Source organism: Phoxinus phoxinus (assembly GCF_949152265.1).
Source record: "Phoxinus phoxinus genome assembly, chromosome: 15".
NCBI classification, from domain to species: Eukaryota; Metazoa; Chordata; class Actinopteri; order Cypriniformes; family Leuciscidae; genus Phoxinus; species Phoxinus phoxinus.
The window spans coordinates 12,900,918-12,926,170 of NC_136890.1; the positions used below are offsets into that span (position 1 = coordinate 12,900,918).

The 25,253-nt window shown below is 36.4% G+C and overlaps 1 protein-coding gene and 1 long non-coding RNA gene across 2 annotated transcripts; one reads left to right on the forward strand and one right to left on the reverse strand.

The window, feature by feature from the left end:
• Nucleotides 1-7,846: 7,846 nt before the first annotated feature.
• On the reverse strand, nucleotides 7,847-11,034 carry LOC307011988 (uncharacterized protein). The gene is made up of 5 exons (XM_079638135.1): nucleotides 10,957-11,034; nucleotides 10,756-10,809; nucleotides 10,408-10,599; nucleotides 10,128-10,323; nucleotides 7,847-9,833 (listed from the first exon to the last, which is right to left on the reverse strand). Exons 3-5 carry the CDS (start codon nucleotides 10,593-10,595, stop codon nucleotides 8,988-8,990), a joined length of 1,230 nt encoding a protein of 409 aa, XP_079494261.1. The 5' UTR covers nucleotides 10,596-10,599; nucleotides 10,756-10,809; nucleotides 10,957-11,034; the 3' UTR covers nucleotides 7,847-8,987.
• A 101-nt stretch (nucleotides 11,035-11,135) lies between these two features.
• LOC307011735 lies at nucleotides 11,136-23,915 on the forward strand. Its single transcript, XR_013800471.1, has 11 exons — nucleotides 11,136-11,326; nucleotides 13,269-13,453; nucleotides 13,854-16,038; nucleotides 20,853-21,910; nucleotides 22,038-22,195; nucleotides 22,651-22,750; nucleotides 22,828-22,900; nucleotides 23,004-23,088; nucleotides 23,163-23,224; nucleotides 23,319-23,403; nucleotides 23,491-23,915. It is a non-coding gene; the product is annotated as an uncharacterized lncRNA (long non-coding RNA).
• Nucleotides 23,916-25,253: the final 1,338 nt, after the last annotated feature.

The following is a 25,253-nucleotide window of genomic DNA, read 5'->3' on the forward strand; positions in this document are numbered from 1 at the left end:
CCAGAAAGGGCTGTAGCGCAATGCAGAGCCAGAAGAGATAAAAGAGCAGAAATAGAATATACATGAAGAACAGATATCTTCAGAAGTACAGATAGGATGAAATGAAAAATGAACAGAAGTTCTGATGAGAACAAACACAGAATGAAGAGGAAAAAACACTTATTTCCTTATTAGGAATCTTTTGAACATTCCACAATTCACATGGTTTAATGCTTTGCTACACATCGGATTTGATTAAACAATCTTCAAAGTTATAGCCTTTTGCTTTACTCAGCATTTGCTTTATACTCATACACTGTGGTTTGCTTAATTTTACAGAGAGTTATGAAAATGTACTCAAAATGAAGATTTTTTATATAAATTTGCTGCATGTTATTTTTATGGAGATCCTTTCTCAGATACACATCATGTGCAGAACTGAAACAACTTTTCCACCACTTAAGGCCACAGTATCTCTTGCATGTGTCACACGGGATTCGAACCCACGACCAGAATGGTTCGGGATTCGAGACATGTGGTTTATCAAATTGCGCCACTCAGAGGACGTAACTTTCAAAGCTGCAGAGGATAGGCTTCAGTGTAAGAATAAGCACACAAAATCATGTTAACGAGATTAGCATGCTAAGCTAGCTTAATGCTAATGAAGCTAATGGTTATCCTGATAGCTGAAGAGCCACATTAGAAAGAATGGCATCTGGTTAGCATGCTAACCAATTATTATGCTAAGCTAACTAGCATAAGGCAACAAACACAGGCTAGGTCAACTTCGAAGATGAATATCTCGGGAACGGTAGCAAATATAAAAAATCTATTCAGTCATTTCTGTGCGTCTCAGTCCAAAGAACATCTGATCAAATTTTGGACAAAATTTAGCAAGATTTGAAGGAGAAGTAGTGAAAAAACTGTTTTTCATTTGTTCCAAAATGGCGGATAGTCACATTATTGGAAAATGACAAATGAGATATCGTCGGAATTGGCATAAGCCGAGGAACATAATGACATAAATCAATACAAATTTGAACAATGTTTTCAAAAGTTATAAGCGTTTTTGAAAAATACCTTATATCTCTGGAACACTAGGTGGCGCTGTGTTCATTGTTCTCATGTACCTTCAGGACATTGTGTCGATGATCCATACTAAATTTTGTGAAGATATGTCAAATAGTTTAAAAATGATTGCAAATTATGTCAAAATTCAAAATGGCGGACACGTGGTACCTCTCATCCTGACAAAATTGGCATCCTCGGATTCGGCATGACCCAAGGAATCCATAGATACCACATTCATGATTTTCTGACAAACTGTACAAAAGTTATTGGCCAAAATATCAATTTTTCATATATCATGACCTGTAGGTGGCGCTGTTCTCGAATTTGGCATGGACCCTGAGATCATGGTTCCGATGAAGCGTACCAATTTTCCTTTCGATTGATCAAACTTTGGCCGAGATAGAGCTTCTGAACCAATATTGGGTCGAGTTTGTTAAGTTTGCAACAGCATAACTTTTGATCAAAGATGAATTAAAAAAATCTGTTCTGTCATTTCTGTGCGGTTCAGTCCAAATATCATGTGAGCCAATTTTCGTAAGAATTGAACAAAGTTTGAATGAGTAGTAGCAAAAAAACGTAATACTGTACTTTTCAAAATGGCTACTACTGTAATGGGCGGAGTCTTAATGTACGATATTGATTGCAATCACCATAATGAGTGGATTCAGGTGTACTAAGATTAATTTTCCTAGATCAAAGGGTTCAAAAGTTATAACTATTTAAATGTTCAATTTTTGAACTGGTGGTGGCGCTATAGAGTTTGACTTAGAGTCTCAAAAATTGGTCCAATTACTATTCATGGTCATATCTATAACTGTGCCAAATTTCATCATTTTCCTATGTACGGTTCATAGGGCTGCCATAGACTTACAGAGGAGGAAGAATAATAATAATAATAATAATAATAATAAATATAGCTGCAAGCAGCAACACGGGGCCAAGCCCAGAAAGGGCTGTAGCGCAATGCAGAGCCAGAAGAGATAAAAGAGCAGAAATAGAATATACATGAAGAACAGATATCTTCAGAAGTACAGATAGGATGAAATGAAAAATGAACAGAAGTTCTGATGAGAACAAACACAGAATGAAGAGGAAAAAAACACTTATTTCCAATCCAAGAGTAAGAAAGAAATGGGCTGCAGCGCAATGCAGAGCCAGAAGGGCAAAAAGAGCAGAAATAGAATGTACATGAAGAACAGATATCTTCAGAAGTACAGATAGGATGAAATCAAAATGAACAGACGTTCTGATGAGAACGAACACAGAATGAAGAAAAAAAACACTTATTTCCAATCCTACAAAAGATTAGTATTGCTCTTATCTGGATAATAAAGGAATTATTCATACACATTTTGAAAGTTGTCCCACACGGACTTGAACCCACTATCTATGGGTCAGGTGCCTGTCCCTCATCTTGTTGTGCTTCTTGGCAATCATGCATTTACACAGCTGGCAAAATTCAACAGTTCAAGTGAGTATCAACTAAAAATTAAGAATTTGTATAAAGATGTACTGCATGTTATATTGAAGTTGTCAGAAAGACACAATATCTTGAATAGAAGCAACTTTTGCACCACTTCTGGCCACAGTATCTCTTGCATGTGTCACACGGGATTCGAACCCACGACCAGAATGGTTCGGGATTCGAGACACGTGGTTTATCAAATTGCGCCACTCAGAGGCACAACTTTCAAAGCTGCAGAGGATAGGCTTCAGTGTAAGAATAAGCACACAAAATCATGTTAACGAGATTAGCATGCTAAGCTAGCTTAATGCTAATGAAGCTAATGGTTATCCTGATAGCTGAAGAGCCACATTAGAAAGAATGGCATCTGGTTAGCATGCTAACCAATTATTATGCTAAGCTAACTAGCATAAGGCAACAAACACAGGCTAGGTCAACTTCGAAGATGAATATCTCGGGAACGGTAGCAAATATAAAAAATCTATTCAGTCATTTCTGTGCGTCTCAGTCCAAAGAACATCTGATCAAATTTTGGACAAAATTTAGCAAGATTTGAAGGAGAAGTAGTGAAAAAACTGTTTTTCATTTGTTCCAAAATGGCGGATAGTCACATTATTGGAAAATGACAAATGAGATATCGACGGAATTGGCATAAGCCGAGGAATATAATGACATAAATCAATACAAATTTGAACAATGTTTTCAAAAGTTATAAGCGTTTTTGAAAAATACCTTATATCTCTGGAACACTAGGTGGCGCTGTGTTCATTGTTCTCATGTACCTTCAGGACATTGTGTCGATGATCCATACTAAATTTTGTGAAGATATGTCAAATAGTTTAAAAATGATTGCAAATTATGTCAAAATTCAAAATGGCGGACACGTGGTACCTCCCATCCTGACAAAATTGGCATCCTCGGATTCGGCATGACCCAAGGAATCCATAGATACCACATTCATGATTTTCTGACAAACTGTACAAAAGTTATTGGCCAAAATATCAATTTTTCATATCTCATGACCTGTAGGTGGCGCTGTTCTCGAATTTGGCATGGACCCTGAGATCATGGTTCCGATGAAGCGTACCAATTTTCCTTTCGATTGATCAAACTTTGGCCGAGATAGAGCTTCTGAACCAATATTGGGTCGAGTTTGTTAAGTTTGCAACAACATAACTTTTGATCAAAGATGAATTAAAAAAATCTGTTCAGTCATTTCTGTGCGGTTCAGTCCAAATATCATGTGAGCCAATTTTCGTAAGAATTGAACAAAGTTTAAATGAGTAGTAGCAAAAAAACTTAATACTGTACTTTTCAAAATGGCTACTACTGTAATGGGCGGAGTCTTAATGTACGATATTGATTGCAATCACCATAATGAGTGGATTCAGGTGTACTAAGATTAATTTTCCTAGATCAAAGGGTTCAAAAGTTATAACTATTTAAATGTTCAATTTTTGAACTGGTGGTGGCGCTATAGAGTTTGACTTAGAGTCTCAAAAATTGGTCCAATTACTATTCATGGTCATATCTATAACTGTGCCAAATTTCATCATTTTCCTATGTACGGTTCATGGGGCTGCCATAGACTTACAGAGGAGGAAGAATAATAATAATAATAATAATAATAATAATAATAAGAAAACTAACGGATACAATAGGTGCCTTGCCCTACGGGCTTGGCCCCTAATAATAATAAGAAAACTAACGGATACAATAGGTGCCTTGCCCTACGGGCTTGGCCCCTAATAATAATAATAAGAAAACTAACGGATACAATAGGGTCTATCCCCTTCGGGGCTTGGCCCCTAATTAAAGCTGCAAGCAGCCTTTCCGGGGCCAAGCCCTTTCTGATGTTTGGCTGGTTTGGACAGGCTACATGATTTTTTATTTCTTTTTTACTAGGAATCTTTTGAACATTCCACAATTCACATGGTTTAATGCTTTGCTACACATCGGATTTGATTAAACAATCTTCAAAGTTATAGCCTTTTGCTTTACTCAGCATTTGCTTCATACTCATACACTGTGGTTTGCTTAATTTTACAGAGAGTTATGAAAATGTACTCAAAATGAAGATTTCTTATATCAATTTGCTGCATGTTATTTTTATGGAGATCCTTTCTCAGATACACATCATGTGCAGAACTGAAACAACTTTTCCACCACTTAAGGCCACAGTATCTCTTGCATGTGTCACACGAGATTCGAACCCACGACCAGAATGGTTCGGGATTCGAGACACGTGGTTTATCAAATTGCGCCACTCAGAGGACGTAACTTTCAAAGCTGCAGAGGATAGGCTTCACTGTAAGAATAAGCACACAAAATCATGTTAACGAGATTAGCATGCTAAGCTAGCTTAATGCTAATGAAGCTAATGGTTATCCTGATAGCTGAAGAGCCACATTAGAAAGAATGGCATCTGGTTAGCATGCTAACCAATTATTATGCTAAGCTAACTAGCATAAGGCAACAAACACAGGCTAGGTCAACTTCGAAGATGAATATCTCGGGAACGGTAGCGAATATAAAAAATATATTCAGTCATTTCTGTGCGACTCAGTCCAAAGAACATCTGATCAAATTTTGGACAAAATTTAGCAAGATTTGAAGGAGAAGTAGTGAAAAAACTGTTTTTCATTTGTTCCAAAATGGCGGATAGTCACATTATTGGAAAATGACAAATGAGATATCGTCGGAATTGGCATAAGCCAAGGAACATAATGACATAAATCAATACAAATTTGAACAATGTTTTCAAAAGTTATAAGCGTTTTTGAAAAATACCTTATATCTCTGGAACACTAGGTGGCGCTGTGTTCATTGTTCTCATGTACCTTCAGGACATTGTGTCGATGATCCATACTAAATTTTGTGAAGATATGTCAAATAGTTTAAAAATTATTGCAAATTATGTCAAAATTCAAAATGGCGGACACGTGGTACCTCCCATCCTGACAAAATTGGCATCCTCGGATTCGGCATGACCCAAGGAATCCATAGATACCACATTTATGATTTCTGACAAACTGTACAAAAGTTATTGGCCAAAATATCAATTTTTCATATCTCATGACCTGTAGGTGGCGCTGTTCTCGAATTTGGCATGGACCCTGAGATCATGGTTCCGATGAGGCGTACCAATTTTCCTTTCGATTGATCAAACTTTGGCCGAGATAGAGCTTCTGAACCAATATTGGGTCGACCTTGTTAAGTTTGAAACACCATAACTTTTGATCAAAGATGAATTAAAAAAATCTGTTCAGTCATTTCTGTGCTGTTCAGTCCAAAGATCATGTGAGCCAATTTTCGTAAGAATTGAACAAAGTTTGAATGAGTAGTAGCAAAAAAACTTAATACTGTACTTTTCAAAATGGCTACTACTGTAATGGGCGGAGTCTTAATGTACGATATTGATTGCAATCACCATAATGAGTGGATTCAGGTGTACTAAGATTCATTTTTCTAGATCAAAGGGTTCAAAAGTTATAACTATTTAAATGTTCAATTTTTGAACTGGTGGTGGCGCTATAGAGTTTGACTTAGAGTCTCAAAAATTGGTCCAATTACTATTCATTAGCATTACTAGAAGTGCACCAAATTTCATCATTTTCCTATGTACGGTTCATAGGGCTGTCATAGACTTACAGAGGAGGAAGAAGAATAATAATAATAATAAATATAGCTGCAAGCAGCAACACGGGGCCAAGCCCAGAAAGGGCTGTAGCGCAATGCAGAGCCAGAAGAGATAAAAGAGCAGAAATAGAATATACATATAGAACAGATATCTTCAGAAGTACAGATAGGATGAAATCAAAATGAACAGACGTTCTGATGAGAACGAACACAGAATGAAGAAAAAAAACACTTATTTCCAATCCTACAAAAGATTAGTATTGCTCTTATCTGGATAATAAAGGAATTATTCATACACATTTTGAAAGTTGTCCCACACGGACTTGAACCCACTATCTATGGGTCAGGTGCTTGTCACTCAGCTCTTTGCCCAAGTAGGCAGATGGGTTTATACACCACTAAGGCTATGTTTACACAGAAACGATCTGAAGAGAAAATGCAAAAGTGGTGTTTCGTTATTACTCTATTCTGCGTTTAGTCGAGTGTTTTGGGAGGGAAATCTGTGTGCATATGGTGACGTAAAAGTGTGTGAAATTTGATGTATGCACTCCAGGCGGCTAGGTGGCAATGTGAAGCACTGCCACACAACAACACCCAAGTCTGTGCACATGTGTACAACCTTCCTTTAACATGTCTCCCTAGTAGCGCAAAATCTAAACAACTGTACAACTGCGTAAAATACTCTTGAATGTAGATCAGAGCTGCTAGGGCATCTTGAAGATCCGATGCATGGAAATAATCCGACATGTTTGTTATTTTCCTGTACTAGCGTATGCCTGTGACGTAACCATGTACGCGACGAGAGCCACCGTGAGCAGACTTTTGCGTTTTTACCCTTTACACGGGAACGCGACGGTGGAGCGTTTTTAAGATTTCCACTCTGGAGGGAGGTTTCACTTTTTTGCGTTTTTAAGCCCCAAAAACGCTGTCGTCGTGTAAACGAAAGGCACATCCGATAAAATATTTTTACGTTTTCACCCGCAAGCGTTCTCGTGTAAACAGGGCCTTAATGTGAGAACGAATTTAAAATGACCAGATGTTGAGATGAGATTGAACCCAGAATTAACAAAAACAGACTTATTTGTATTCCAATAGTAAGAAAGAAGGACTCAAACCCCACTATCTATGGGTCAGGTGCCTGTCCCTCATCTTGTTGTGCTTCTTGGCAATCATGCATTTACACAGCTGGCAAAATTCAACAGTTCAAGTGAGTATCAACTAAAAATTAAGAATTTGTATAAAGATGTACTGCATGTTATATTGAAGTTGTCAGAAAGACACAATATCTTGAATAGAAGCAACTTTTGCACCACTTCTGGCCACAGTATCTTATGGACTGGGCAAGTGCCTCACAGGATTTGAACACAAGTGAAATGGTTTGTGGCTAAAATTCTGAGATTAACCAATTAGCATGCTAAGCTAACTAGCATAAGACAAACAAACACAGGCAAGGTCAACTAGAGAAGAATTTCTCGGGAATGATAGCAAATGTAAAAAAAAAATCTGTTCAGTCATTTCTGTGTGGCTCTTTCCATGTTTCCCTTTGAGGCTTGACTCGTAATAAAGTAAACTAACAATTACAATAGGGGCTAGGCCCATATTTTCTAACCCAAGATAAGACAACACAGATAATTGCTAATACACATTTACCAAGCTGCTGAGGAAACCTTTCAGTGTGATTAGGTCAAATGGAACAGTTTTATTTCTAGTCTGACAGAAATACAAATTAGTACAACCATCTCACAGATTATAAGTGAAATTTAAACAGTTTTTACTGGAATGGATAACTAAAGGGATGGAAAATGAATACTCAAGTGATGCAGTGTGAAGTTTAACATTTTATTCATCTTACAAGATGTTACAAATTATGAACTTGGAAAGAACAAATTATGAACATGGAAACAAAAGAGAAGTTGGAGAATGGAAATAAAAAGGTCACTTTAGACAAACTTTCAGGCACTTGAAACAACTTTTCCTAATATAACTTTGTTTTTATAATGAATTTTTGTTTGGTCGTTAGACGACATTATACATTTCGAAATTGTCTGCACATATATACATTTTTTTTTTAGAAACACCACTTCCCAGAACCTCCCTATAGGCATGCATGTGTGAAATGTATGGTGGAGAACTTCCTACAATGAATGAATGCATGCATGGCATTTGTTAACCCAATAAAAGAGGACATTGTGCAGACTAGGTGTCTGAATTGTGTAGGTGCGCTTGTACTACATACGTGTATGTAGATATTTATAAATGTGCCCATGTACTTGTATGTATAGTTAAGGTGTCTGAATTGTGCATGTGTGCTTGTATTACATATGTGCATGTAGAGATTTATAAATGTGCTCATGTACTTGTATGCATGTCTAAAGGTGTCTGAATGGTGTATGTGCGCTTGTACTACATACGTGTATGTAGATATTTATAAATGTGCTCATGTACTTGTATATATGCATGTCTAAAGGTATCTGAATTGTGTAGGTGCACTTGTACTACATACGTGTATGTAGATATTTATAAATGTGCCCATGTGCTTGTATGTATAGTAAAGGTGTCTGAATTGTGTATGTGTGCTTGTACTACATATGTGCATGTAGAGATTTATAAATGTGCTCATGTACTTGTATATATGCATGTCTAAAGGTATCTGAATTTTGTAGGTGCGCTTGTACTACATACGTGTATGTAGATATTTATAAATATGCTCATGTACTTGTATGTATGCATGCATGTAGGGCTTTGTACTGATGTGCATGTAGGGATTTATATAAAATGTTTATGTTCATGTGTATGCATGCGTCAGTAGAAGTGTATGAATTCATGTGTACATTTATTTTTTGGGATGGGAAGTTGTTTTTGTAGACTGAGGGTCATTTGTGGGTTGGATGACTGAAGATGGTATAGTGGATGTTGAAGTAGAGGGTGTGTTTTCTGTGAAGTCCACCATAAACTGTTCTAAATCTTCCTGGGATGGAAAGAGTGTGGAAGAGTCTGTAGGTGATGGTGTGATTATGATGTTAGGTATGTCCAATTGCTTGGTGTGAGGTTTGATTGTTTCGATGCGCGTTATATTGTTCTGATGGAGTGTAATGCTTACAGGTGGCAACTCAAGCAGTGAATCTATTATTGTGTGAGTGTTTGCAGTGTCCGGAACATTAATTATGGACTTAATGAATGTGTTCTCAATTTGGACATTTTTTATCTCTGTTGGTGTTTTGATTGTTAATGTGCCATGTGTGTAGTTTGTTATACATGATGATCTGTAAAATGTGTTACATTTTTCACAGCGAACTTTGGATGTAGATAGTGGCATGTCTGGAATGGGGTGTTTGAGTGGACAAATATGCAGCACATTAACTTTTGCTCCAATTATGTCAGCAGTGAGGTTGTGGGAAGTGGTGTGTTCTACTTGGCATGTGTTTTCATGACAAGTGATTTTTGTGAATTTACTATCTCTTGTTGAAGAGAGAAAGGTGGTCCCCTCAAATTTGCGAATTGAAATATTTGTGAATGAATACCAGCCATCAGTTGAAATGTCCTCTTCACCCCACACAGTAAGATCAATTGATGCAGTCTTATCGGCGATCATGTATGTGGTGTTGGTTAGGAAGGTCCCATCACGGACAAAGTTGTGACTCTGGCTCTTTTTTTGGATCGTCTTTGCCTTGACATTTACCTGCATAGAGGATTTAAAAGGAAAAGAAACAAAACCATTCACTCTAATTAACGGTAACTTCAAGTCATTCATTCTAAAAAATGCTAGGTTATTTCAACCCATGTTTGGGTCAAATATGGTTGGGTTTAAAACTAATTTATTATAGTACATTTAAACCAATGGTTGGGTTTGTCCATATTTAACCCAAACATGGATTGGAATAGCCCAGCAATTTATTAGAGTGTTGGTTTGTTCAATATACATACAATTTGAAAGTGGATGAACAGTTCAAGTTTAAATCAAGTTTTTACTCACACGTCTGTATGTGGTGTTTGTTTTGAAGATCTCAGATATGGTCAGATCTTCCTGGTTTGACGAAAGTGTTGGATTATAACTGTATTCTAGTTGGCTTAAACAGGATAAGGTGGACGAATGGGTGAATGTGATGTCATGTGCTCCCTCTGTTGTGAGCGAAGGGGTCAAATTGATATTGTGCAGGTGGACCGGACTCCTGTTTAAAAAAAAGAAAAAAAAAGAAAATGAAGACCAATAAACGCAAATTGAAAAGTCTGCATTTTCATAAAAGAATTCATACTTGTCATTGTTCACAGCTTTAAATTGAGGATGCATGTCAGCTTTGAAAACAACAAGTCTGCGCACTTTGTGTTTTTCCTGTAGCTCTGCATCAAAATATGTTCGTTTTGTGCCTTTTTTTATCTCAGAAATATTGTGTATGTAGCCCACAAGCGAATGTTGGCCTGTATTTTTCGGGTCTCCTTCCATACTTCTAAAAAAAAATAAAATACAAAAGTATAACAGTTAAATGTACATTGAGAGAATGACATAAGTATGGAAAGAGTGCAGTTGATTTCTTAAAGTAGTAAATACAGATACTGGAATGCTTCTAGAGTTGCAAAATTTCAGTAACTTCTATTTGCATTACCTGTTTCACGCAGATGTCAACTAGTTGCCTTGCCTGGATGTCAATAGTCTTTTCCTGAGATTTAAAAGATATTCAAGAAATTGATAAAGAATGGACATAATTAGATTTTAGTGGATTTCCTATTAGCAACCTTCTGGTTATTTATTTTGAAAATATACCTATGTTGATAAGAAAAAGTCAGTATTTGAGCATTAATATTACCTTTTCGTTTTCCTTTGTTGTCTTTTCAAGATTTACTTTAACTTGTCTACTCAGTATAATATATTCTATGTTGTATATGAGAACGCTATAGACATAGTTGCTCATTTAAACATTCATTTGATTTGATTCAGCTGATTCTCGTCAGCCTCATTGGTTGTTGGGGTAATAAGGTTATTGCTTCAATTATGTATAAACATATGTTAAGATCAAATTGAATGCATTATCACACCCCAGTCCAGCAGGTGGCAGTAATGAACCATTAAAGTGAGTTGCCAACTGCCATTAAATTGAAAGAAGAAGAAGAAGAAGAAGAAATTGAGTGCATTGTGCTAGTGAATATAGAAAGGTCATGCCAAGAAGAGAATCTTTGGTGAGCCGATAAAGAAAAAAAGAAGCAAGGTTTTTAAATTATTTAATTAATGTATTAATTAGGTTTCTTTCAGAAAAATATTCCGAAAAATGGGCCATCAGTAACAATGTTTTATTTATGTCCTGTGAGATATTTAATTGATGAATCAGCAGCAAGAATCTTGCTGAACTTCTGTCTTCCTACAGCAGGTAAGATTTTGTCAGAGCTCATTGTGCTGTGGTGTTATTTCTGTGTGTTTTTAATGTTGTAAAAGTTTACAACATCTGCGTTTTGAGTGTTGTTTGCAATAAACATTTTGACAAATTTGGTGTCAATGGCTGCTGCTTTGAAATGTTTGCTCTTTACACTAATTTAAAGTTTAGCAATGTCAGTGCAGTCTTTGTAAAATGTAATTCTGCTGCTTATTTGATAATTAAATGTGGACAGTACATCTGACATTTAGTTTAGCATTGTTAATCTTGTTGGTAAATCACACATACACAAACAAAGGAATTGAATGAGCCAATAACTGGGCAATTTTTAAAAAATGTGCCAATCATCCAATATGCAAAACACACACACACTTCAAAGTCCTACTGCAAGATTTGTTGATGCTTCCAAACAAAACATGTTTTACATTGTTTTTTTCTTATCTGTTCGGTACTTTTTGAGTTATTGAAATTTGATATTTTTTGTTTGAAAAAAAAAAAGGATTGTCTCCTACATTTATAAATGGATGTGTTTTTATATATGCATATGTTGGCACCTTTATAAGGTCTCACCCAACACAAATGTTTTTAAACATTCCACAATTGTAACTTTTGTATTGTAACCACAATTGAGGTTAAGTTCGCTATAACAATGTTTTGTAGAGTTCAGCCTATATGCAGCCATTGAGTACTATAGCCATCTAGTGGCTATTGATATTAATGCTTGTTTTGTCATTTTTATACCAACATGTCACCAGATGTTACCAAAGTCACCACATTTTTAGGTGTTGGCTGTCTGAACTTACTGGAGTTTTTTTTTTTACTAAAGTTAAATAAATAAAAATAAGCATATTTTAGGGCTGCAATGTGGATATGGTTTAATGTGTAAAAATATGGAAAGTTAATGCACGCCAAACTAAGCTTTATTTTTATTTTATTTTTCATGTGTGCTGGTGCATTGATAAAAGATTGCACTGAGGTAAGTAAAATTTGACACTTTTAAATTAAGGGTGACACTTCTATAATATAATAATTGATGTCAGTATTAAATATTAAATTGATATGATTATTTGTAGTGTTTAAATGGCAATTGTTATCTGCTTGTGTCGTCTTAAGATAAAACTTCAGTCATTTATGTGTAATTTTGTATTTGTTTTTACAGATGCCCCGGCCAAAGAAGAGGTCTGCAATAGCCAAGAGGCTATATGCACAACGATGTGCAACAGAGGCTGCACCGCTTCCTCTCAAAAAAAGTCAAGAAGAGGCTGCACCGCTTCCTCTTAAAATAAGTCAAGCAGAGGCTGCACCGCTTCCTCTTAAAATAAGTCAAGCAGAGGCTGCACCGCTTCCTCTTAAAATAAGTCAAGCAGAGGCTGCACCGCTTCCTCTTAAAATAAGTCAAGCAGAGGCTGCACCGCTTCCTCTTAAAATAAGTCAAGCAGAGGCTGCACCGCTTCCTCTTAAAATAAGTCAAGCAGAGGCTGCACCGCTTCCTCGTAAAACAAGTGTAGCCGAGGTTTTGCCGCTTCCTCGTAAAAAAATGGTAGGCACGCAGTCAAAAACGCAGTCAAAAACGCAGTCAAAAACGCAGTCAAAAACGCAGTCAAAAACGCAGTCAAACCCAATAAACAAATGTATGAACTCTGAACAAAACTGTGAAATTTACAGAAATGTATATGAAAATGCTTTGAATACTTTATCTGCATATGTTGAATTTTCACAGAAACCATTACTGAAAGGTTCCTTTCATCAAGGTGATGCCCGCTTTGGAAATTCACGTGGCAGACAGTGTGGTGCCATCAGTTTGACAGCAGTGTTGAAAAGCAAGATGAAGAACGTGCTCACTTGGACGAGACAAGATCTTGATGGTGTCTTAGTGGCAGGAACACACCTTTATGAACGGTTACGGAATCAGGGTAACATAAATGACCGACAAGTGGTGGGTAGAAATTACATTGCAGTCCACGAGTTACCAAGGAGACATGTCCTGGGTAATACTGTGTTTTCAATAGAGTATGCAGAGTCTCTCACTGGATTTGTTGATGTTGATGACTATGATGCAGCATTAATAAATGTGGCCATGCCAGTTGATGTAGCTCTTCAGCAAGCTCTACTGAGTGCTGATGCTTTTCTTTTATGTATCTGTGCCAACACATGTGCAGTTATTAAGGAGGGTTCATGGTATGCCTTTGTTGATTCTCATGCTAACATGACAGAGACTAGTTGTGTTGCTTATCACAGCACCATAGAATCTTTGTATGACTACATTAATAAGATGGCACACTCATTTGGTGTAACTGCACCACGATTTGAGGTAACTGGAGTTTCCGTTCATGCAGATTCTGAAGTTTATCACTCGCTGGAGGCAGACCGCAGCAGTTTCCCATGCTCTTCCGGTAAAGCACTTTACAGTGAAGTTCTGAAACACAAACCTGTGACAACTGAGGTAAGGTCATCTGACTTTCAAGTACCTAAGGTTGATGTTCAAAATAAAAGCACTGCTGTTCACATGCCACAACCAGTGTATAATGTGTTGAGAAGAGAAAAGCCAGCTGAACCCTTAAAGAAATGCATTACTAAGTCCCACTCGCTTGAGGCAGACCACAGCAGTCGTTCACGGTCTTCTGGTAAAGCACTTTACAGCGAAGTCTTAAGATGCACACCCAAGGTATGCACATCTGTGACAACTGGGGTAAGATCATCTGACTTTCAATCACCTGAGGTTGATGTTCCAAATACAAGCAGCACTAACCTTTCATTGTCACATCCAGTTTGTACTGTCTTGCCAAGTAAAGGAAAAAGGGGAAGTAAAAAGCAGGATGAGCAGGTCTCTAAGAAACAGGTCAAAAAATCTCATGTTGAAAATGTTGTAGTAGATGACATCATTATTACTGATGTTACAATTCCAGAAACATGTTTTTCTCCCTTGACTCTTAGCGATCAGCAAGCTTTATGTGAACTCTTGCTTCTAACAAATGTTAACAGTGACTGTGATGTTGCAACAAACTTTGGTCCCATTGCAGGTCCGTGTCAGACAAAGGGTATAAAACCAGATGGTAACTGCTTTTTCAGATCATTGGCATATGCAATCTGTGGAAGTGAGGAGAAGCATTTGAAGATTCGCCGTGCCGTTGTCAAACACCTGAAAATGAACACTTCAATATTTCAGAGGTATGTGAGAAGTGAGTATACTTCAGTAGAGGACTACTTGACACAATCTAGAGTCTATTATTCTGGGTCATGGGTCACTGAAATTGACATCTTTGCTTCTGCTGATCTGTTGAAAACCACCATAATGACTTTTAATGATGGACGGTGGAATGTACACAAACCTACTGGAGAGGTAATTTCAAACAATGCAATATATCTGAAAAACTGTAATGGTAATCATTATGAAGTTGTCACATGTGTTAAGCACAGAGAGCAAGACATTTGCGCAGGGAAATGTGAGAATGCCACTTCAAATGAGGTGAGAATGCCATGTCTGCGTAAAAGGAAGGTAAGCGACGCCACACAGTATGATCAAGAGAGATACTTGAAGAAACTGAAGGATCAGAAGACCAAGTATGATAATGATATTGATTTTAGACAGAAAAAAAAGAAAGCTCTTTGTGAGAAATATTTGAAACATTGTCATGTTCGTTTGATTAAGTGTGAACGTTCTAAGGCCAAATATTCAAGCAATTTTCAGTTTCAGAAACATGTTTGCCAGTATTCTCAAATGAAATATAAAAATGATGTCTCATTTCAGGCGGCTACACGTGAGTATTCCAAGAAGAAATATCTTCAAAATGTGCACTTTCAAGCAAGAGTGTGTGAGTATTCCAAGAAGAAATATCTTCAAAATGTGCACTTTCAAGCAAGAGTGCGTGAGTATTCAAAGAAGAAATATCTTCAAAACGTGCACTTTCAAGCAAGAGTGCGTGAGTATTCAAAGAAGAAATATCTTCAAAACGTGCACTTTCAAGCAAGAGTGCGTGAGTATTCAAAGAAGAAATATGTTCAAAACTGGGATTTCAAAGCAAGAGTACGTGAGTTTTCCAAGAAGAAATATCTTCAAAACCTGGACTTTCAAGCAAGAGTGCGTGAGTATTCAAAGAAGAAATATGTTCAAAACTGGGATTTCAAAGCAAGAGTACGTGAGTTTTCCAAGAAGAAATATCTTCAAAACCTGGACTTTCAAGCAAGAGTGCGTGAGTATTCAAAGAAGAAATATGTTCAAAACCTGGTCTTTAAAGCAAGACTGTGTGAGTATTTAAAAACAAAATATCGCAAAGATCTAAACTTTCATTTTAGTAAAATACAAAAAGGCTGTGAGATGTATGCAAAAAAAAGAGAAAAACACAAAGACATGGGTGTTGCAATTGCCAGTTTTCGTCGAGAAGTGAGTAGAGGTCCAGAGTTTGTGTGCTGTGTCTGTCACCGTTTACTTTTCCGAAAGCAGGTTACTGAATGCAAACCAGAAAACTATGAAAACAAAGGAGAAACAATTGCTGCCTTGGCGAGAAGATGCATCACACTGAGGTATGTGCATGTTTGTGAAGAAAAATGTCATAATCCTTTTGTTTTTTCTCCAAGGTGCAAATTGTGGATTTGTCCAACATGTCATCGCAAAATCATCAGGGGAAAACTGCCTGAAGAGAGTGTTGCTAACAATATGCATGTGGCGGACATTCCAAATCATCTAAAGTCTCTTAACTCGTTGGAACAACATCTTGTTGCACGTAACATTCCTTTTTTGAAGTTACTCTGTCTTCCACGTGGAAAACAAAATGGTTGCCATGGACCTGTGGTGTGTGTTCCTGTAAATACTGCAGATGTTTCAAATATTCTTCCACGAAATGAATGCGATGACAAGATGATAAGAATAAAGCTAAAGCGCAAGTTAACATACAAAGGGCATTATGAGTACAAGCATGTACACACTGATCGTGTTAGAAATGCTCTGAGATATTTGATCAGGTGCAATAAATTGTACAAGGATGTGGAGATTAACGAACAATGGATCAACTCGTTGAGTGAATCAGAAGAAAAAGTTGCTGATGAAATGGAGGAACAAACTGTAGTTGAAAAGAGTGAAGAGGAAAATGATACTGAAGAACAGCCAGAGGAAGATTTGACTTATATCAAAGAGCAGAGTGGTCTTTTGTCAGACACATGTTTACAACCTGTCGATCTTGGTTCGGAAGTCATTGATCAGCATTTTCAAGATGTGTTAAATGTGGCACCAGCTGAAGGTAACAGTCCTGTTAAATTACTGTCTGATAAAACCAATGAAGCAAAATGTTTTCCTGTTCTGTTTCCAACTGGTGGTCCAACATTCCATGATGAGAGAGAAAGAAAGATCTCACTTTCACGGTACTTAAATGCAAGAATCCTCAATGCAGACGGACGTTTTGCACGGAGCACAGACTTCATTTTCTATGCTCAATACATGTCAGAGTTGGATCAAATTGTATCCAATGTCTCGATTGCTTTGCGAAAAGGGTCGGACAAGAGGTTGTTGAAGGGAGTAACCTCAGATATGCTCACAAATCCAGAGTCATTAGCTAAATTATTAAATTATGATGAAGGCTACAAGTTTTTGAGACCAGTCCGTGGAACGCCACCCTATTGGCAATCAACTCAAAAAGATCTTTTTGCCCTCATAAGACAACTAGGTATTCCAACTTTCTTTGCATCCTTTAGCTCTGCTGATCTCAGATGGCCTGAAATGATTAACACCATCTTGGAGCAAGAACAGAAAAATGTAAGTGTTGATGAGCTTGACTGGTCTGAGAAATGTGGACTAATTAGACGAAACCCAGTCACTGCTGCGAGGATGTTTGATTACAGATGGCATTGTTTTTTGAAAGATGTCATTATGTCACCTGCTCAACCTATTGGTAAGATCAAAGACTACTTTTATCGCGTAGAGTTTCAACAGCGTGGATCTCCTCATGTTCATTGTTTGTTTTGGGTTGAAAATTCTCCAAAGTTAAATGAAGACAATGAAGACAATGATGCTTTGGTTGCTGCTTTCATAGATCAGTATATAACTTGTGAGACACCAGGAGAGGATGATGCAGAACTTTCTGAAACTGTGAACAGTGTTCAAAAGCACAGCACCAGACATTCGAAGACATGCCGGAAGAAAAAGACAGTGTGTAGATTTAATTTTCCACGACCTCCATCTAGCCGCACCTTTATAACGAGAGCTGTGCAAGATGACTTGAAAGGCAATGATGGAAATGAGACCGCAAGTGCCATTTTGAAGAAAATCAAAACTGCATTGACAGAATCTGAAGTCAATTTTGATTCAACAGATGCCTTTTTCCAATCCATTGGAATTAATCAGGCTGTATTTGAAAAGGCATACAAGAGATGTTCCAAAAAGAAAAGTGTCGTCTTGAAGCGAAGTCCAAAAGATGTTTGGGTAAATCAATATAACCCTCATTTATTGCGTGCATGGCAAGGCAACATGGATATCCAGTATGTGACAGATGCTTACTCTGTAGTGGTTTATATTATTAGTTACATCACAAAAGCAGAACAAGAAATGGGACTGTTGTTGCAACGTGCACAAAATGAAGCCATGAATGGAAATCTCGAAGCAAGATCATCGTTAAAAATGTTGGGAAGTGTATATCTACACAACAGAGAAGTTTCAGCACAAGAGGCTGTGTATCGCCTAACAGGTATGCACTTGAAAGAATGCTCTCGCAAAGTCCAGTTTATTCCAATTGGAACAGATCCTGTGAAAATGAGTTTGCCTTTGCGGGTTCTCCAAAGCAAAGATGACCATTCTGGTGAAGAAAATTCAAGTTTTTGGATGAATAGTTTGGTTGACCGTTACAAGAGTAGACCAAAAACGGAACATTTTGAGATTCTATGTCTGGGCAGTTTTTGCTCCGAATACAGGATATTGTCAACATCTGAGCTATCTTCACAAAAGAAAGAAAATGTGATCAAGCTTAACAACAATTGTGGGTTCATGGTCAGAAGATCTCGAACTGAACCTGCAGTAATAAGGTATCCAAGATTTTCACCATCAAAAGATCCAGAAAAGTACCATCATTCACTGCTACAACTTTTTTTACCATATTATGAAGATTGTCATCTAAAGCCTGAAAAGTTCCACACTTATGAGGATTTCTACAAAAATGGTGCTGTCAAATGTGGAGGTAATGTGATTGGAGTCAAATCTATTGTTGATTCTAATCGAGCACTGTTTGAAAAGGACAGTGATGAATTGGACCGAGCTCAACAGGTCTTGGAGCTGGGTGTTGATTTGGAAGATGCTTGGGCTACATTGTGTCCTGAAACAGAGAATGTGCGTCATGAATGTATTGAGCTAATGAAGAACAACATACTTCCCGAAGAAGATGATTCTGACACACTTATTCCAGATCTTGTAGCGAACCCTCGAACTGCATTCACAATTGAGAACAGTAATGCTACAATGTCTCGAGATGAAGCACTGTGTTTATTAAGATCATTAAATGCTAAACAGTCTGCAATATTTTACAAAGTTCGTGAATGGTGTGTACAAAAACTGAATGGAGGAAACCCTGAACCATTTCGCTTGTTTGTTACTGGTGGAGCAGGCACAGGAAAAAGCCATGTAATTAAAGCAATATGCTATGAATCTTCTAGACTCTTGTCTCAGCTGTCTGAAAACCCTGAAGAAAGGAGTGTGATTTTGTGTGCATCTACTGGAGTAGCCGCATACAACATTGGCGCTGCAACCATCCACAACACTTTTTCAATTGGTGCTAGTGTGAAATTGCCATATCAACCATTAAGTGATGACAAAATCAATTCTCTGCGTTCCAAACTTGGAAGTTTGAAGATTTTGATTATAGATGAGGTATCCATGGTCGACCATCACCTTTTGTCATATGTTCATGGGAGATTGAGACAAATCAAACAAACTGGTGATTACTCCCTCTTTGGAAAGGTAAGTCTTGTAGTTGTTGGAGATTTTTATCAGCTGCCACCTGTTAAAGGAACTCCACTCTATGCTGATACAAAAGGTGTGAACCTTTGGGAAAACAACTTTGAAATTGCTGAACTAACTGAAGTTGTTAGGCAACAAGATGCATCCTTTGCTGAAACCTTAAATCGTCTGAGAGTTCGTAAAAAAAATGAACCTCTAAACTCATGTGACCTCAACATGTTGAAGCAACGTGAAACCGGAGAAGAATGCGGGGATGTTCATATATTTCCTACAAATAAAGAGGTTGATGAATACAATATTCGGAGACTAAATGAGGTTTGTCCTGAGGCAATCAGCATTCGAGCTCAAGATTTTGAGAGAAATCCCAAAACTGGTAGGATTGAAAAAAAAGTTGGATTTCATGCAACTGTTTTCAACTCCTGTTTGGCTAAATGTGTTTCCTTGGGTGTTGGAGCGAGAGTAATGTTGAAGAAAAATGTTGATGTTTCGGACGGACTTGTGAATGGAGCCTTTGGTACAGTTGTCCATATTAGCAGAAGTCAAATACAGGATGATGATTATGTTGATGACTTTCCATCAGCCATTCATGTGGAATTTGATGATCCAAATGTGGGAAGAAGACAAAGGTTAAACCAACGACATCGATTTTCCCCAAATTCTATAGTAATTGAAGTTCAAGAAGATCAAGTTACAAACAACGGTGGTTTAAGACGTCAATTTCCACTTAGATTGGCATGGGCATGCACCGTTCATAAAGTCCAAGGGCTCACAGTAGATAAAGCGGTTGTATCTCTTGACAAGATATTTACTGCAGGACAAGCATATGTTGCATTGAGTCGTGTGAGAACTCTCAATGGACTAATAATTCAAAACTTCAAGGAGTCTGCAATCTACTGTAATGATCAAATTGATTTGGCAATGAGACATATCCCAAAATTTCCACTAGAAAGTCACAATTTCTCAAAGACGCCTGGTACATTTACAATTGCTCTTCACAACGTACAAAGTCTTCAAGCTCATGTTCAAGATCTCCAAGCTAGCAGACAGCTTATGAATGCAGATTGTATTTGTTTAACTGAAACATGGTTAAAAGTGGAAGACAAAGTACAAATACCTGGATTTATTTTCAATCATAATCCAAGAGCTAAGTGTTATGACAACAGCACTCCACTTTTCAGTAACTTAAAACTACAGCGAGGAGGTGGGGTTGCAATTTACTCTTGTGAAAACATGTCTTTTAAAGTCATTATTCCAGAACGTTGTAATTTGGAATGTTTGTACTTCTCAGTTCCACATGTCAACTTGAATGCTGCTCTTCTGTACAGGCCTAATTCATATCAAATTGATGTGTTTCGACAAAATCTGTTACATGTCATTGCTGACCTGGAAAAACATCCAGGAAAGAAGGTAATCATGGGAGACTTCAATGAAGACAACTTGACATCATCTTCAATTGTGAAACTAATGGAAGTCCATGGATACAGTCAACATGTGCAATGTCCTACAACTGAAAAGGGTACGTTACTAGACCATGTCTACGTTAAAGATGCAGAAAATGTCACAATTGAAATTGTTTCAACTTATTATAGTTACCATGAAGCCGTTCTAGTTTCAATAAGGTAATTGGCATTTTTGACACAAAATCAAGACTGTATAACTGCATTTTTCTTTTCTGTGCCCCTACCATGCTACAATTAATCTGAGATTGAGGTCCATGAAGGTTTGTTCAAGTTCACAAGTGAAAACGTATTAGATAATTCATTTAAAATCATGTCATTCAGAAATTACAACGGATGAATCTTTATTTTTTTAAAGTCCAGTAGCATGTTATCAAGAGAGCTTTAGTCATGTAAGGTAATTTGTTTGATTTATGTATACATGTTATGACTTATATGTATATTAGGGCTGTGCTATGTATTGAAATTGTCAAAACATCACAAATGTATATATCACAATATGCATATTGCAAGTGCTTGCAATAACTGGGGTCACGAAAAAAAGATTTATTTCATACAGTGAAAACAAAGCAGTGTTTTATTTTTACATGCGATTATTCAGTTTCTTTTTAATAACCCTAATGGAGGATAAACTTAAACATTGCTGTTCAGAAGTTAAAGGGATGTTTTTTGTTACTAAAAGAATGTGAAATGCGTATATAGTTTATATAATTTTATTAAACATTTTGAGTTTATTACACACTTTAAGCATTATCATATCGAATATCGCATTAATGAGTTGTCACATAGCATTTTTCTTCAATATCACACAGCCCTAATGTGTATGATTTATGTATATAACTACAATGTCTATTCTATAATTGTCCATACCATTGTGACACATCTTGAGATTCCAAGTTCCATAGAGTCCTGACCATTCCATCCATTGTTCATCGGCCACCACCCTACACCTTCCATAATTATGGATCTTTCTGGAGTTCCAAAGCTACATCCAGTCAAGGTTTGTGTAGTTTATGCATTTAAATTGTTCAATTTGTGTTTCTGATTATTCTTGATCTGTTTAAGACAAGGTTTCTGTTTTTTTGGCTGAAAGATGTTTTTTTTTTTTTATCTAATTTCTGCCCTAGTCCAAGCCATCCAAACAACACTGCATGGTTCCAAACAGTATAGAAAGCATCCACAAAGACTGCCTGCTGCATTCCTACAGTTGTCTTAATAAATCCCAATTAAGTTAATAGGATTACAAGAAAACATCTATAAACAATGGAAAACTTCACAAAGAAAGGTAAGTTGACATTATTATGTACATTTTAGTAGTTAATAAAAAAAATATCTATCGTTCATTGCATCAACTAACAATATAATTAATATATTTATAAATTGCAATGTCCACTTCTGACAAAAAGGCAAACAGACATAGTGTATACATTAGCAAAATATTGTTAACTTCACTTCAGCAGTTCAACAAATGTTTTTATTTTTATTTTTTTTTATTTCTGGAACCCTAAGTTATAACTTCAATATACCCATCACAAGATTCTCTATTCCATGAACTTTTTTCAACATTTGTCAAGCAACACAATAACTACAGTTGATAGTTTTTAAGTCCATACATATCGCTATACAAATGTCCACAAAAGGTATGCTAACAGATTATGTATATGTTAGTTGCGAAATGTTTTTAATGTAAAGACTTCACTTATAGCACTTTGTTGAAGGAAAGTAATATTTTCATTTCAGATTCCTGAAATTCACAGAAGTCTCAACTTCCTCCATATACCACCCATCACAAGATTCTCTGCTCCATAAACTTTTATAAAAGCACACAACTGATAAAACGGTAAGTTGTATTGAAGAAAATTTAAGTTGTTGACATTTATACAAGCACTGGATAATCTACAAGTGGTACATTTTTAGGTTTGTCCAGCAACTCCATAAGTACAGTTTATATTTGGAAGTCCATACATCCCTATACAAATGTCCACAAAAGGTATGCTAATAGACCATGTATATGTTAGTTGCAAAATGTTTTTAATGTGAAGACTTCACTTATTTCACTTTTTCACTTTATTGAATGAATGTAATATTTTCAGATTTCTGACATTGACCAAAGTCTTTACTTCCTCCATATACCCATCACAAGATTGGACTTTTATGAAGCGCACAACTGATAAAACGGTAAGTTTTATTGATGTAAATTTATGTTGACATTTATACAAGCACTGGTTAATCTATTAATAGTACACTTTCAGATTTGTGCAGCAACTTGACTACAATTGACAGTTTGAAGTCCTTATGCAAATGTCCACCAAAGGTAAGCTAACAGATCAAGTCTACGTTAGTTGCAACATGTTTTTAATGTAAAAACTTAACTTATTGCACTTTGTTGAATGAATGTAATATTTCAGATTTCGTCATAACCACCTCCCATATGCCAATCAAAAGATTTTCTGTGGTATGAACTTCTGTAAAGTGTACAACTGATTGAAAATGGTAATGAACAATGAATATATTCAAACTTGTTATTGAAAATGTATCATTTTGTGATTTTGAATATTGCTTTTCCCCTTCTAACAATAGGGATGACATTCTTCTCTTCAACTTTCAATTGAGAAAATGTTCTGGAAAAAAAAACTGGAAACCTATGCAGACAGTCAAGTTATTTTACAACTGAATACATAATCTCCACATTAACAATGTTGAATGGATGGCTTGTATTACATTTGGCCTATGTATAGTTACTTTAATATGTGCCAGCCAAAAGAGGATGGCATGCCCCTGCTGAGTCTGGTTCCTCTCAAGGTTTCTTCCTTTGCCACTATGCTGATTTTATTTCACCCTTTGACCCATGATATTCCACAATTCTATTTAAGGGAGTTTTTCCTTGCCACTGTCGCCTTTTGGCTTGCTCACTGGGGTATGAAGGCACAACATGTTTAAAATAAAAATGTAATATTTTTTTAAAATAATTAGAATATATATTTTGTCTCTGTGGTCATTTACTTCATTTTAACCTCTATTTTCTACTTGTACTGAATGGATATAGACACTACATTTAGTATATTAATTGATCATACACAAACTTGATGTCTTTAACTATGTATGCAATAAAAGAGCTTGGTGGATGGGAGCATTTACATAATATTCATTTAATTTTTAGTAGGCTATTATTCAAGAGTGTTTTTTATTGTTTTGACTTCTTGTAACTGACTGTCTTCAGGACAACAGTTAAAATGTTGTCTAACCTAAATGGTAAATATGCTATTGTGTGATATTTTTTTAAAAATATTTATATACTTTATAAAGTATGATTGTCAGTGATCTTTTGGAACAGACAGAAATAATTAGCTCTGCTCTCTAGCTCATTACACACAATGCACAATGCAAAGAAATTGACATGAAAATTAACCTATGAAGGCAAAAAAAATTCTATGAAGAAAACTGCTATTGCAAGAATAGCAGAAATTCAAGGACCGCTTTAGCAATCCTGTTTGATCACACAACTTTCTGGATACTCTAGACTTCAGGTGAGATTCAACAGAACGAACAATGTTTCTAATCGCAAATTTTTTTCCTGGATTATAAAGGAACAATTTTATAAAGTTGTCATACACAGGACTCGAACTCACAATCTCTTGGTGATGTGACTGTTACTCACCTAGTTGCACCATTGGTTAAACCTTTTATTATACTGTTTTTACCATGATGCCAAAATTCATTTAATCAATTGTGAATATATGAATGTGCCACATATTATATTCTTGAGTTACTTATCAAAAAGACACTGTAACAAAATGATTTGAGCGTATGGCACATTGTTTAACAGCTTACACTTAAGCAAAACAAAAATGGCAGACATTTAATTTACATGTTAAAAAAAAGCTGGTTCAGAAGCAAAGGTGAAAATAATCTCAAAATGAACCAAAGTGAACATGGGAATTAACACATACTTATTTCTAATCTAAGAGGAAGAATGATTAGTACAATGATTATATGTAAATGTATTGTACAGGAATGTGTATATATTGTAAAATGACATGTAAATGTACATCAAGCACAGCAGTGCAGCAAGCATTTAAGCACCTAGAGCAGAGAATCAGAAGAGCAGAAATAGAATGTACATAAAGAAGATATAGGTTCAGAAGTACAGATAGGATGAAATCAAAACAAGCTGCTTTACACGGTGTGTCACACGGGATTCGAACCCACGACCAGAATGGTTCGGGATTCGAGACACGTGGTTTATCAAATTGCGCCACTCAGAGGACGTAACTTTCAAAGCTGCAGAGGATAGGCTTCAGTGTAAGAATAAGCACACAAACTCATGTTAACGAGATTAGCAT